The sequence below is a fragment of the Bactrocera dorsalis genome, chromosome 6, assembly GCF_023373825.1.
Source record: "Bactrocera dorsalis isolate Fly_Bdor chromosome 6, ASM2337382v1, whole genome shotgun sequence".
Taxonomy (NCBI): domain Eukaryota; kingdom Metazoa; phylum Arthropoda; class Insecta; order Diptera; family Tephritidae; genus Bactrocera; species Bactrocera dorsalis.
Genome location: NC_064308.1, coordinates 9,687,631 through 9,702,431, shown reverse-complemented (window position 1 = coordinate 9,702,431; position 14,801 = coordinate 9,687,631). Strand labels below are relative to the sequence as shown.

The following is a 14,801-nucleotide window of genomic DNA, read 5'->3' as shown; positions in this document are numbered from 1 at the left end:
AAAAGTTGAACAATTTCTGATATTTGTATGAGAAGGAAAAAGCGACAACCCCGCAAATATAAGTATAGAATAAAATTGACAACATAGTTTATTTGTCGATTTTCAAGTCAAGAAATGTATCAAAGAAAATATTCATTATTCCTCTGAGTTATGTGTACAGTAAGTCCCGGTTAAGTAGTACTCCGCTTAAATCAAAATCATCCCTCTTAGCTCCCTACATCTTGCTGCTTCTCACGGTTTATTTTTATGAAATACAGAGAAATTTTTGTTTTAAGTACCACTCGCTTGACCTCTGCTAATGGTAGGCACCTTGTCGTGGTGCAGAGGCTTAGTCGCAAGGCATACTCGGCGCCCCCCAACCGGCGTGGATGGTGTTGACTAGCACTATTCAGGCAGGTTGTCGGGAGCCGCATGCGTGCGGCGACCAAGGACTACCACCTCCTAATCCAGGGTGTCATGCGACCCGTGCCCATTGGATGATTTGCAGCCAGGAGGAACTTTCGGCTGTATTTTAATGGAGCCTTCCCAACACCGGGCCGAATTGGGAAGTAACGGTGGCCTTACGGCGTCAAGGGGCTCTGGCGTGGCGGACCTTCCTGTTCCCCATACAGAACATAGACCCGGCAGCTCACCCTGTTGAGCGAAGGGTCGTACGAACAAGATGAAAAACGACAACACACAAAAAACCAACACAAAAACTGGATCTGATGACGGACTAGGGCAACGACAAGGGACAACGGTATCGGATAAGGAAAAGGAGATCGGGACAGCGGAAGGAAAGGGGGGTCGAGGCGCTAGACGTAAGCCTAGCTACCTTGACGCTCTCACGCCAGAGGAGCGTTCGCTATTCGAGGAGCACGCCTGCGAGGATGATGACGACGTGCCCTCTGGCAGCGGAGCTCACCTGGTGGGTACGCCTGGTGCCGCTGCGGCAACGAACGTCGGCGAGACCCCCCCCGGAGGGTGCAGCGGGTCGGCCTCTGGTGAGTCGTGTCGGGCAGAGCCTGACGGCACAAAAAAGAGAAGGAGGAGAAGGCGCAGAAGAGGTGGGCAACGCCCCCTCCCAGAAGCTGGCCCACCCAGCGGGTGTGAGGATTCACGCAGGAAGGGGATGAGTGGCTCCACCATGAGGTGGTACCTATGCCACCTCCACGATGGGAAAACTCCGGAAGCGGCGGAGGCTCTAGCCAGGGGCAAGAGCCAATGGAGCAACGTTACCCCGGCAAATAGACGCGGCAACAATGTGCCAGCTCGCGCGCAGGGCAGGGCAGCGGTAGCAGTGGCCGTGGCTCGGTCAGCACAACGCAGTCCATACGGCGGGGCGACAGCGGGGCATCGCCCGCAAACACATGCGCCCAGGCCGAAAAACGTAAAAGCGGCCAAATCACGCCACAGAAGCCCCCACAATCCAAGAGGGTACGGGGCATAGACGCAAAGGCAGCCGGGGGCCAACCATCTGGACCGGCTCCTCACCGGGTGGAGGAGGGGCGGCCCGGGTATGCGGACGCTGTTAGGGGCATCCGCATGGCTGTTCTGCCTTTCAAATACCCGGCGGAGTCGCTAAAACCGGAGGAACTCACGGTGCTGCAGGACATCCTCATGGACGAGGTGTGCAAAGGCGTGGAATATACGGCGTCCTTCCTGGGCATCGATTTCAGGGGAGGCATGATGCAGGTAGACTGCCATGACGAGGCGTCCGCCGACTGGCTGAAGGAGCATGCTCCAAAGCTGGGAGGCTGGACGGGCCCTGTCCTCTGCGCGAAGAGGGTGGAAGATGTGCCAATCATGCACAGCATGACAGTTTTCCTCCCTCGGTGTGGAGACAGGTCCTACGAGAACGCCTTGGGCCTGGTGAGGAACCAGAACCGGGGACTCAGTATCTCGGCCTGGTGTGGTACCAGCAGCAAGAAGGAGAAGCTAGGGGATATGGAAGGATGGAGGCTGAACTTATACATAGACGACGAGTCGTATAAGTATGTTCGGGCCGCGAGCTTCCGCCTGTTCTACAGGTACAGCACGGTCGTTATGCGGCCCTACAAGCCAGCTGACACCGGGAGCAAGGAAGCCAAGACGCCCGCGCCTCCACAGGACAAAGGCGTCGATATCCAGGCAGTGCCGGATTCCGCCCCGGTGGATACAAGGATGGAGGTGGACGAGTCGTCGGAGCAGCCCTGCGGGAGCAGGTCTGAACAGGCAGTGCCAAGAACGACCACGGACGTCCCCGAAGATGGCCGGAATATGGAGCTACCCTCAACGCAGGAGCTCCTAGACGGACTTGGAGGCCCAATTGACAGCAGCGCGGTTGACGGTGGGATAGAGGATCTTTCTCTCCTCGAGCCCAATCTATGATGGCCGTCAATATGGAAATTGCCCAAGTGAACCTGCACCATGCGGCGGCAGCCTCAGCTGTCATAACAAACAGGTTCACTGCGGAGAAACTGGGCACGCTGCTGATCCAAGAGCCTTGGGTCCATAAAGGAGAGGTAAAGGGCCTCAAGACAGAGGCAAATAAGGTAATCTGGGACCTCTCTAGCGAGAGGCCGAGGACGTGTATAGTTGTTAGAAGCAATATTGATTTCTTTTGCATTTCAGAGTTTCTGACGCAGGATTTGGTGGCGGTGCAGGCTAGGGACACCGAGGGCAATGACTTCGTCCTAGCCTCAGCATACTTTCCGGGAGAGGCAGCAACGGAACCCCCGGAGGCGGTGGAAAGGCTGGTGGAGCACTGCAGTTTGCACAAGCTCCCCCTTATCATCGGATGTGACGCGAACGCCCACCATACGGAATGGGGCAGCACCGACTGCAACGCGAGAGGTGAGTCCCTTTTAGAATATGTAGTAGGTAGAAACTTAGCGGTAGAGAATGTGGGGTGTGAACCCACATTCATAACTATAAGCAGGAGGGACATCACCCTCAGCAATGAACCTGCAGCAGGGTTGGTCTCGCAGTGGAGAGTCTCAACGGAGCCCTCGCTTTCGGACCACAGAATTGTGAGGTTTGCGCTGAGGGCAGAGGTCAAGATGTTCCCTCCTAGACGTAACCCTCGAAGGACCAACTGGAGTGCCTTCAGGGTGAGGCTAGATGAGGAGTTGAAGAGGAAGGGGCAGACTGACAGTAGCGCCACGGGCCAGGGAATGGAGGTCAGATTGACCGCGCTTACCGGGTCCATTATTAATGCGTACAATGACAGCTGCCCCTTAGGAGTACCACAAACAGACAGGCGCAATTGCTCCTGGTGGACAAGGAAACTCGCAGATCTAAGGAAGAAGGTACGCAGCTTATTCAATAAGGCTAAACTTACAGGGGTCTGGGAGGAGTACAGGAGCAACCTGACGCTATACAATAAAGAGATCAGGTCTGCTAAACAGGCTAGCTTTAGGAGATTCTGTGAAAACGTCTCCTCCACACCAGAAGCTGCCAGGTTGCACAAAGCTCTGGCTAAAGGGAAGACGGACACAGTGCTAGCCATCAAAAGGAACGACGGGACATTCACGACCAGCGCGGAGGACAGAGCTACAGAGCTCTTGCGTGCTCACTTCCCGGAGACTGTTCCAGTTTATCGATGTCTGCCAATAACGGAACACAGGCCATCCCGCACTGATTGAGCTATCGCCAAACAACTGTTTACTGCGGACTCGATCAGGTGGGCAATGGCCTCGTTCGAGAGGTTCAAGTCTCCGGGAGTGGACGGCATCTTCCCAGAGCTTCTGCAGCAGAGTGAGCAGATCCTGATGCCACACCTGATTAGGCTGCTGAGGGAGAGCCTGGCGTTGGCCTACATCCCTGAAGCATGGAGGACAGCTGAGGTAATCTTCATACCGAAAGTAGGTTGGTCGTTGGCCAAATCTTTCAGGCCAATTAGCCTAACCTCCTTCCTACTGAAAACTATGGAGAAGATAATTGATCATCATTTAAGGTCTAAGGCGTTGAAGACCGCACCCCTACATGCGGCTCAGCATGCATACAGAGCTGGGAGATCAACCAACACAGCTCTGTACCAGTTGACCTCTGAGATAGAGAGCTCACTGGAGAAAGGGGAAGTCATGCTATGCGCCTTTTTGGATATTGAGGGAGCTTTTGACAACACTTCTCATAGAAGTGTAACAATGGCACTGGAAGGTAGGAATGTGGCAGCTCCGGTGCGTAGATGGATAGAGGCGGTACTCCGCACTAGGATTGCTGAGACCACAGCAGGGGGCACAAAGATTCGCCTAGGCACAACAAGAGGCTGTCCGCAGGGTGGTGTACTATCGCCCCTCCTATGGAGCCTTGTCGTGGATGACCTTTTAGCACTGCTAACCGACAACGGCATCCGCTGCCTAGGATATGCGGACGACATAGTGATCATAGCGAAAAGCAAATTCGAGGACACTCTCTGTGACCTAGTGCAACTCCTGGCAAAGGAGTGGTGCAGGGGAGTTGAGCTGAGCATCAACCCCTCGAAGACTACCATCGTCCCCTTCACGAGGCGACGATCCCTACCCGGGCTTAGGAACCTCACACTTGGTGGTAGAGTGATTGAGATGACCAGCAAAGTAAAATACCTCGGTCTCACTCTGGATTCCACTTTGCGGTGGAAACAGCATGTGGACCAAACCCTGGTCAAGGCGACAAAGGCTCTAATGGTGTGCAACCGGCTAGCAGGTAAATCATGGGGTTGCAAGCCAAGTATTGTCAGGTGGTTGTATACCATGATTGTGCGACCGATAGTCACATATGGAGCGGTGTCCTGGGCCTCTGTGGCGGCACAGGCCTCGGTGGTGATGAAATTATCGAGGCTTCAGCGGCTAGCATGCGTCTGCATGACAGGCGCTATGCGAACCTGCCCAACAGTGGCGCTGGAGGTCCTGCTGGAACTCTCGCCGCTCCACATAGTGATGGGTCAAGTAGCCAAGCATTCACTTCTGCAAATAACGGCAGAGGGATGCGGTAAGGGGAAAATAATCTCGTCCCAGAGGATGGAGATGATAAGTGGCAACAATCCAATTGCCCTCCTCCCGAAGGACGGGATTAAAAAAGGAATAAATTTCACGAGGAAGTTCAAGGTTACCCTTGGCAGCAAGAGCGAGTGGAATGACTCCACCCTTGAGCTGATGCTGAGGAATAGTACACTGAAATGGTACACTGACGGCTCGAAGACGTCGGAAGGTATTGGTGCAAGGATCGCGGGCCCACGCACAAGGTTATCCATACCGATGGGCAGATTCCCCAGTATCTTCCAGGCCGAAGTCCTAGCCATAAGTCGGTGCATAGAGATAAACCTCCATCGCGGCTATCGTAACGAGCGAATAACCATACTCAGAGATAGCCAAGCGGCACTAAAAGCGATCTCCGCCTACGAGATCAAATCGCTGCTAGTGCAGGAGTGTAGAGAACGGCTAAACAGCCTAGCGGAATTGAAGCAGGTACACCTAATTTGGGTACCTGGTCATAGAGGCATAGCCGGCAATGAACTGGCTGACGAGCTCGCCCGCTCTGCAGCCTCCACAAACATGGTAGGGCCCGAACCGTTCACAGGGGTGGGCCCCCACACTATAAAGGAGCTGCTCCGTAAGGAAGAAAGAGTAGGCAGGGAAGGTCATTGGCAACGAGCGCATGGTATGCGGCATGCCAAGTTGCTTATAGGGGGGTACAACCTCAAAAGGTTCAAATTGATAATCAACCTCCCAAGGATCAAACTCAGGCTCTTGGTCGCATTCTACACCGGCCAGTGCAAGTTGAAAAGGCACCTATTCAATCTAGGACTTGCCTCTTGCTCTAACTGCCGGTTCTGCGACAGGGAACCTGAAACCCCGGAGCACCTGCTTATCAACTGCATCGCAGTCTGCAGACGCAGGTCTAAGGCCCTTGGAATTATGTTTCCGGATAGGGACCACATCGACTCACTAGCTCCCAGCAAAATACTAGAATTTATCGATTTGTTGGGGCTTGGTGAGTCCCTTTGAATTAGGAAAGGGCACAATAGACCCAAGGTCGCAGTGCATACCTCGTTTAATTCTATTCTATTCTACCACTCGCTTAAGCATTCGCTCACGCTTATGTGCCATATTATATTTTTAGTTTTGCAAACCACAAGCATCTGTATCTTTGATTATGGCACATAACCGGGATTGACTGTATTTGTCAAGGAATGTAGAAAATATTTTTAAGCGGCTTGCAAAAGTCTGCGTCGATATGTATGCACGCTAATACAAATACATACATATCTACGCTGGTTTGTATGCGAAGCTGTTTCAGCGGTAAGGGAAGCAGTGGCAATTGGCGATCGTTCGTTTGTGTTTTTGGCACAGCCCGGATTTTTTACCAACAACACAATGATGTGACGCTTTGTCGCCGCGTCGGTCCGTCGACATATTGACTCTTTGACATGAAAGCAAAAAATGTGAGCTTCGCCATTGGTTGTCCGTGTCAACGGAAATTTCGCATGAACCATTGAGTGTACATATTTACACACATATGTTGCATGTAGACAAATTTACAAACATTATGCGTATGGTTCTTTTATATTTGTTTACATGCACACATAATTACATACATATACATATATGGGCAAATGTGCGACCGCTTGGTTTCGCGAAAGCGAATATAAACACATATGATAATTATACATGTGCATATACTTAAGTTTTAAATGATAAAATGTACGATTAATGTACATTCATCACTATTGTAATATATTTCATTTTTTTAATAATATTATGATAGTTTGTTATAACATATGTTATAAAGGGTGATTTTTTAAGAGCTTGATAACTTTTTTTAAAAAAAAAACGCATAAAATTTGCAAAATCTCATCGGTTCTTTATTTGAAACGTTAGATTGGTTCATGACATTTACTTTTTGAAGATAATTTCATTTAAATGTTGACCGCGGCTGCGTCTTAGGTGGTCCATTCGGAAAGTCCAATTTTGGGCAACTTTTTCGAGCATTTCGGCCGGAATAGCCCGAATTTCTTCGGAAATGTTGTCTTCCAAAGCTGGAATAGTTGCTGGCTTATTTCTGTAGACTTTAGACTTGACGTAGCCCCACAAAAAATAGTCTAAAGGCGTTAAATCGCATGATCTTGGTGGCCAACTTACGGGTCCATTTCTTGAGATGAATTGTTGTCCGAAGTTTTCCCTCAAAATGGCCATAGAATCGCGAGCTGTGTGGCATGTAGCGCCATCTTGTTGAAACCACATGTCAACCAAGTTCAGTTCTTCCATTTTTGGCAACAAAAAGTTTGTTAGCATCGAACGATAGCGATCGCCATTCACCGTAACGTTGCGTCCAACAGCATCTTTGAAAAAATACGGTCCAATGATTCCACCAGCGTACAAACCACACCAAACAGTGCATTTTTCGGGATGCATGGGCAGTTCTTGAACGGCTTCTGGTTGCTCTTCACCCCAAATGCGGCAATTTTGCTTATTTACGTAGCCATTCAACCAGAAATGAGCCTCATCGCTGAACAAAATTTGTCGAACAAACACATTTCGAACCGAACACTGATTTTGGTAATAAAATTCAATGATTTGCAAGCGTTGCTCGTTAGTAAGTCTATTCATGATGAAATGTCAAAGCATACTGAGCATCTTTCTCTTTGACACCATGTCTGAAATCCCACGTGATCTGTCAAATACTAATGCATGAAAATCCTAACCTCAAAAAATCACCCGTTAATACATACATAGTATACACATATAGTATACATATAAGTATGATTTGATTTATTCAAAAAATAATTATAAAATGGGCTTTAATTTCACATTAACTACGAATATTGCTTTGAAAAAGTAATTTAATTCAAATGTATTCAATTGCACCTGTATTCATTAATATGCACAAAAAGAATTCATACGAATACACTAGTTTGCATATATACATATAAGAATATAAGCAAAAGAGCGAACATACGTCTGTTAGAGCAATATATAGTATTGAGCATAATTTTTATTTCACGCTCTGTTCAAGCGTAAATGTTAAAATTTCTACTGCTGAGCTGGCAGTGGTGAAACTCTTCCATCTCGACCGAGTTAGCGAAAAATATTTTTACGTTCTTCGCGCCGTGAACCTTCTCTATTATAAATGTTCTCTGCTATAAATATACGTTCTCTGGTTACAGTCATAAAACCTATTACATTTCATTATTCAGAGATGTTTTTACACTTGTATGATAATAAATTTGTCGATAAAAAATATTAAATTTTCTGTAACATAGTCAAATAACATAATTGGTCTTGAACGATGCAACAAATCCGTACGTTTACATATTTTTTTCGTAAGATTTCAATCTGGTCATCGCTCGTTTCCAATTGGTAAACGTCAAAACCTCCTGAACTCGATCAACTATCAAGGTTCAGGAGGTTTTGGCGTTTAGCAATTGTTCTCTCACTTCCAGTAAGAGAGGAGTTGGACATCTCTTTATCTCTGGGCGTAGAGTAGGTAGGTTCGAGCTGATGTAGCGCATTTTTTAAGCTCTTGAATTGTTTAAATTTGTATATGTGTGAAAAAAAATTTATGTAGAAATTAAAAAAAAGGAGAAATGTACTGTTTTCTACAATGTATTTCTTGAAAAAAAAAAATATTTCATATTTTCGGACTACAATAATTATAGCATACATTTAATATACCAACTAAAATAATAAATTTAATAAAAGCAATGAGATTTTGATTTATGCTTGTATAAGTTTATTAAATTTAAGACTTTGCTCATTCGCCAATATATTTTGTATACTTTTTCCGCAAACTAACAATATTAAACTTAATATTATTTTTTTGGAAAAATTTATTAAATTATTTTAAAAAGTACTTTATTTTTGTAATTTAACAAAATCGTCTTAATACTCGCTATACTAATTTAAAATTATCGAAATGAAACTGCCGTCGGTATATGCCTAAATTTTCATAGAAATGAAATCTGATCTGCCAAATTGCTGAAGTGACAATTCATTGCTTTCAATATATGGTATACTAATTAGTATTATCGGCCTCAACACCGTTAGTTCTGCTTTCTCTAGACTGGAAAAGGAAGCAAAACAAATGGGTCTGGCACTGAACGAGGGCAAGACGAAATATCTCCTGTCATCAAACAAACAGTCGTCGCACTCGCGACTTGGCACTCACGTCACTGTTGACCGTCATAACTTTGTAGTTGTAGATAATTTCGTCTATTTTGGAACCAGCGTAAACACCACAAACAATGTCAGCCTAGAAATCCAACGCAGGATAACTTTTGCCAACAGGTGCTACTTTGGACTGAGTAGGCAATTGAGAAGCAAAGTCCTCTCTCGACAAACAAAAACCAAACTCTATAAGTCACTCATAATTCCCGTCCTGCTATATGGTGCAGAGGCTTGGACGATGTCAACAACGGATGAGTCGACGTTGCGAGTGAAAAGTTCTGCGAAAGATTTATGGTCCTTTGCGATCAGCTGGACGAGATATACGACGACATTGACATAGTTCAGCGAATTAAAAGACAGCGGCTACGTTGGCTAGGTCATGTCGTCCGGATGGACGAAAACACTCCAGCTCTAGCGAAAAGAAGGAACGACTGGCGCGCAGTTGTTAATCAATTAAGAAGAAGAAGAAGAATTAGTATTCCATAAGCAATATGAAGACTCCACAAGTAATACGCAATAAATGTTTGCCCGTCGAGATGCCTCGTAACAACTATCATTACAACATATTAGGGGTATTCTCTTGATCTTGCAAAACCCTTTCACGGTGCAAGAATTCCATATATTTCCTCTTGGTGCACCGGCACAACAACAAACACACGCAGAAAATTATTTGCAATGGTTGTAAAATATGTCAGACCAAAACCCATGTATATTTGCGTGCAATGTCTCGCAAAAATATAATTGCAACCCTGTTTTAGCTGTCATTTTACATAAAAACATATTACCTCGTTATATTGTTGAGGAAAGTAAGTTTTAAATAGATATAATTTCTATTTAAATTCTAAAGAATTTGTACAGTTTTCCAAAAATGTGAATATCGAAGTTGCGCCCCCAGCGTAGAGGAAAAGGCAGTAGCCAAACAAAAAGTGGAAGGAGAGTGAGGTGCACTCTATTATAGAGTTTTTAATGGAAGAGACGGAATTTGAGGTAAGTTTATACGTTTTTTTTTTAATTTTTGATTTAATGTGGTTTTCTATTATTTCAGGCTCCAACTGCGCAATTTTTTTATAAAGGATTTTTACATAAATCGCAGTTGGATGTCTCATGGGATCTGGTTCGGTGGAAGGTCCGACATTTGAAGGCGCAGTACCGTAAAGTCAATGACTGGCTCGCGTCAACGGGTGCAGGACTACAAGACGAAGCTGACAGCAGAACCTTCGAAGGTTGGTATTATACAGATATTTTAAATTTATTGTAAATAAAACATTTTTTACTGATTTCAGCAAAAATTGCTAAAATGTGTCCATATTACGACCAGCTGAAGGAAATATTTGGAAAGCGGTTGCCGGATATGCAACCGTTACTGGTTGAAAGTAACATTACTCGCCACAGTTATGTCCAGTTACTCCTGCACCAGAATTCGAAGTAGAATTCTTGGAAGAAGAATGTATACCTGCTGCGGCATCAAATGCCGCACCTGCGATCGCACCAATCTCCAAACCAGTATCAACATACCAACGGTCAGTTCGGCCTTCGAAATCATTCGTTGGACAATTGGCGACTGTCCAAGCAGAAAAAACTGCTATGGAAGCGAAGAAACTGGAATTTGATAAATATAAATTCGAGGAGGAAAAGAAAATTCAAGAAAGGAGGTTAGATATTGAGTCAAAAAAATTAGACATAGAATTGAAAAAAATTGAAACTAATGAAAAATGTAAGATGTTAAGAATTAGAAATGAAAGAAAGAGTAGCTATGTACGAAATTGAAAAAAAAAAAATGAAAATAAAAACAACTAAATATACTAAATTACATTTGTATTTATTTATGATTATTTATGGCAATTAGATTATTTTTTTAGGTTTCGTAAGTATGAACTTATATAAATAGTTATATCAAAAATAGAGTTGGTATACCTAGTAGCTCTGAAGATGTTATGCAATATACAGCAAACAATAAACCAGTTGGAATATGACTTTGTTCGTCCTGAATACGTATTCTCAATTCTTTGAGACTGCCAAAGCGTTATTTTAGAATCCCAATGCAATGTTCAATCCTCACGCGGTATTTGCTATGACGCAAGTTGAAAGCTTTACGCTTTGAATAGTCAATTTGTTGTGAATTTGTTTGAAATAGCGTGATAAGAGTGGTCAGCAATGGATAAGCAGAATCTCCTGCTAGCCATTGAGAAGAAGAAAAAAGTGAGCCTTTCTGAGTAGAGAGAGAACAAGTATGAAACACGCGAGCATCGTGTACACTACCAAAGTGTCCCACTACTACCCTGCAAAACGGAGGTAACACATTGCACAAACACATTGAAACATTTTCAGTTCACTAACACTGTTACATTTTCTGCAATTTTCAATTGCATGGGAGAATACGTAAGTAAGATAGAGAACAACTATCGACATTCTAAACATATTGTAATGTTAACTTGTTGGAATGGGAAAGACGAATACCCAATTTTTCAAGAAGAAGAAAACGAAAGTTTATTTTGGATTTTAAAGAGGTAAGTTCGTTGATTGAGAATTTGATATTTTATAATTAATTTCTATTATATACATCTATATATATAAAAGAAAGTCGTGTTAGTTACATCACTTATAACTCAAGAACGGCAGAACAGATTTAGCTGAAAATTGGTAGGGAGGTAGCTTAGAGCCAGGAGACGGACATAGGATACTTTTTATCTCTTTATGTCAAAATTTAATACAACTCATAAATACAAAAATTATATTTCAAATCATAAGCATTTGTTCAAAATTCATGTTTGTAGGAATCATTTCAATATTTCATTTCTTCAAAAAAAAAAAACAATAAAAACAACCTTACATCTTCGTCTATATAAATATGTATGTATGTAAAAATGAATCGCCAAAATGTATGTACGCTCATAACTTTAATACGACTGAACGAAATTTGATAATTATTTTTTTAAAATATTCGTTTAGGTTCAGGGATTATTCGAATAATTGCCGGAAAACCCCTAAAACAGTCCTTTTCTTTTCCTCATACAAACGAATGAATGTTTGTTCGTTAGTAACGCTAAGAGAACGGCTGAACCAATATTGATGAAATTTTAAAAGGTTGTTCGTTGTGGATTAAGGAAGGTTTAGAAATAAAAACATCTTATACTTTTCATGAAAAGTCGGCAAATTGGATAATTCCAAAAAGTAACTTTTTTCCAAAAACATTTTTTTTTCAATTTCTGTTTTGTTTTTCAATATTTTGATTTGGAAATTATTTGAATAGTTCAGTCTCGATCGCTTGCTTTTTTATTCCGGCTATTCAAGAGAAAAATTATTACTATTACGATTTACGATGCTTTACGACAGGTTGTGAATTGAACAATTGAAAATTATTCAGTGAAAACTTTACGTGTGAAAGATCCAGTATTATATGAAGTGGTGGAAAGCAATATGGTTCATGGACCTTGCGGACACTACAATCCCTTTTCGGTTTATATGTCTAACAATAAATGCACGAAACACTATCCGCTTGCTTTTCTTTCGGAATCGCAAACTGGAAATGATGGATATCCACTCCATCGTCGTAGCTCATCAGAAGACCATACAACTTAGAGTAGTAAATATCGAAGTTGACAACATATGGATCTAAACTCATATCAATGTTTAGTATTGCAGTTTGGTGTAATCTATAAAATACTAGCTGACCCGACGAACTTCGCCCCGCCCAATTTTTATTTTTTTTGGAAGTCATAGACTCGTATAACTTTACCACAAATAATATAAACTTCAAACAACGCATTTTCATTTAATGTTTTTAATGTTTGTAGCGCCATCTACTGTAACATACCGCACTCAATACCGCTGTTAGCACCACCAACTGGTGGATAGCTCTTTGCTAATAATAAACAAATAATTTGCAATAAATAAATAATGCGACTATAAGGAGAATTATAAACTATCCTATCTTTCAAGTTGGACCAAACTGCACACAGTGTTAAAAATTTCATTAAAATCGGTTCAGTAGTTTAGGAGTCCATCGCAAACAAACAATGTGACACGTGATTTTTATATATTAAGATGTTTGTAAGTACGTCACCAAGGGAAGCAACATGGCGCTTAATGGTCTTAAACGATACGGTTCATACGTGAACTGCAATAAAGCGCTTTTTAGGATATTTACTTTTGCAATTCATGAACGGTTTCCGATTGTTGTGCGTCTCGCAGTTAATATGGAGATTGGCCAAAGAGTTTATTTCAGCCCAGTGAATACATTACAGCCGGTGGTAACACCGCCAACAACAAAACTAACATTGACGAGTTTTTTTCTCAACTTTCGTCAGTGATCCGCTTACGAGAACATTGCTCTATTTGAAAATACCTTGCATTCATGGAATGCATCGTCGAAGAAATAGTTACGCTGAAAGCAAGACCGAACAGTAGATGGACATTCAGGTGTGTTCTCAACTAATGAATTAGGATGAATTTACACAACCCACCCAAAAAACGATGATTGCTTCTACCTTCGGTTGCTACTGATTATTTTTTTTTTTTTTTATTTTTATAAATTATTTGTACAATACTTAATATTCTACAAATAAATATCTAGCAGCACTAGCAGCGGAGGCCTTCGGCTGTCTGTTATGCTATATACATGTGTATGTTTAATTAAATATTAGAACAGAAATGAAAGGATAGATTAGTACTTAGGAAGTAGGGTTAGTGAGTTAATTAATTATCTTTATATTCGTCGAAGTAGATCTGTTTCCTTAAGAAAATTATAAACCATATTCACATTTTTGGCGGTGGGCTCATTCAGAAGCTGGAATGGATCGGCCGAATTAAAAATCTCCTGTCTGATTGTTGCAGTTATAGGGCAAGCGGTTAATATGTGTTCTATCGTTGCGTTTTCGTCGCAGAATGGGCAGTTTCCATGCGGGGCACGTTGCAATAAATAAGCGTGTGTAATTATGGTGTGTCCCAGACGTAAGCGGGTAAAGGGCTTGATGGCGCGTAAGGTGATATCGGCAGTGTAGGTCGGCTTAATTCTGAACGGGTTGATTTTCGAATAGTGATGAATATATCCACTCCAATTCTCTTTTGCTGATTTTTTCCTTAGGCGTGTAATCTCAGTTATAATGTCTTGTTTTGTGAAATAACCAAAAGTTATGGTTGGTGTATTTGCTGCATTTTTCGCAGCTGCGTCTGCTTTTTCATTACCAGATATCCCTGTGTGCCCCGGGATCCACATCAGTTTCAGTTTGTTTGGATATTTTAAAAGATTGTTGCGTATGGCGACTATTTCATTTTGTGTGTTTTCCGGCGATTCTATGGCTTCGATGCAAGATTTGCTGTCGGTGCATACGATATACTTTCCCCTGGTGTGATTTACGTAAGTAACTGCTTCTAATAAAGCGACGACTTCGGCCGTAAATGATGAACATATTGTGTGGAGAGTGCCGTGTCGAATCAAGTCGCCATTTTCTTTTGTGACTGCGAACGTTGAGCTGTTTGCTGTTTTTGAGCCGTCGGTGTATATAAAGTTCCAACCGTAACTAGAGTATTTTGACTTCTCCGAAGCGAAGAGTTGCCTGTATTTTTCGCTTGAGGTCTTATCCTTCGGCAGTTGCAGGGTCTTAATAGCAAATGAAGAATTTTTTATCATCCATTGTGGACGAGTTTCAGGTCCAAGAGAACATTTATAGGAAGGTAACTCAAGTTGCCTGGCGAAGT

General features: G+C 43.1%; 1 protein-coding gene across 4 annotated transcripts; it reads left to right on the top strand.

Annotated features, from left to right (window-relative positions):
* The first annotated feature begins 280 nt into the window (after positions 1-280).
* LOC125779197 (uncharacterized) lies at positions 281-10,894 on the top strand. 4 transcript variants are annotated; one of them, XR_007423165.1, is made up of 6 exons: positions 281-2,513; positions 2,593-2,814; positions 9,134-9,910; positions 9,963-10,091; positions 10,150-10,327; positions 10,388-10,894. XR_007423165.1 is itself a non-coding variant. In XM_049459842.1 (3 exons), the coding sequence occupies exons 1-3, from the start codon at positions 10,071-10,073 to the stop codon at positions 10,531-10,533; spliced, it is 345 nt and encodes a 114-aa protein (XP_049315799.1). In that variant the 5' UTR covers positions 9,917-10,070; the 3' UTR covers positions 10,534-10,885. The 4 variants fall into 4 exon arrangements, 1 of the variants encoding a protein (XP_049315799.1); XR_007423166.1 differs by lacking the exon at positions 9,134-9,910 and having other exon boundaries at positions 10,388-10,885; XR_007423164.1 differs by lacking the exon at positions 9,134-9,910 and having other exon boundaries at positions 282-2,513; positions 9,952-10,091; positions 10,388-10,885.
* The last annotated feature ends 3,907 nt before the right edge of the window (positions 10,895-14,801 follow it).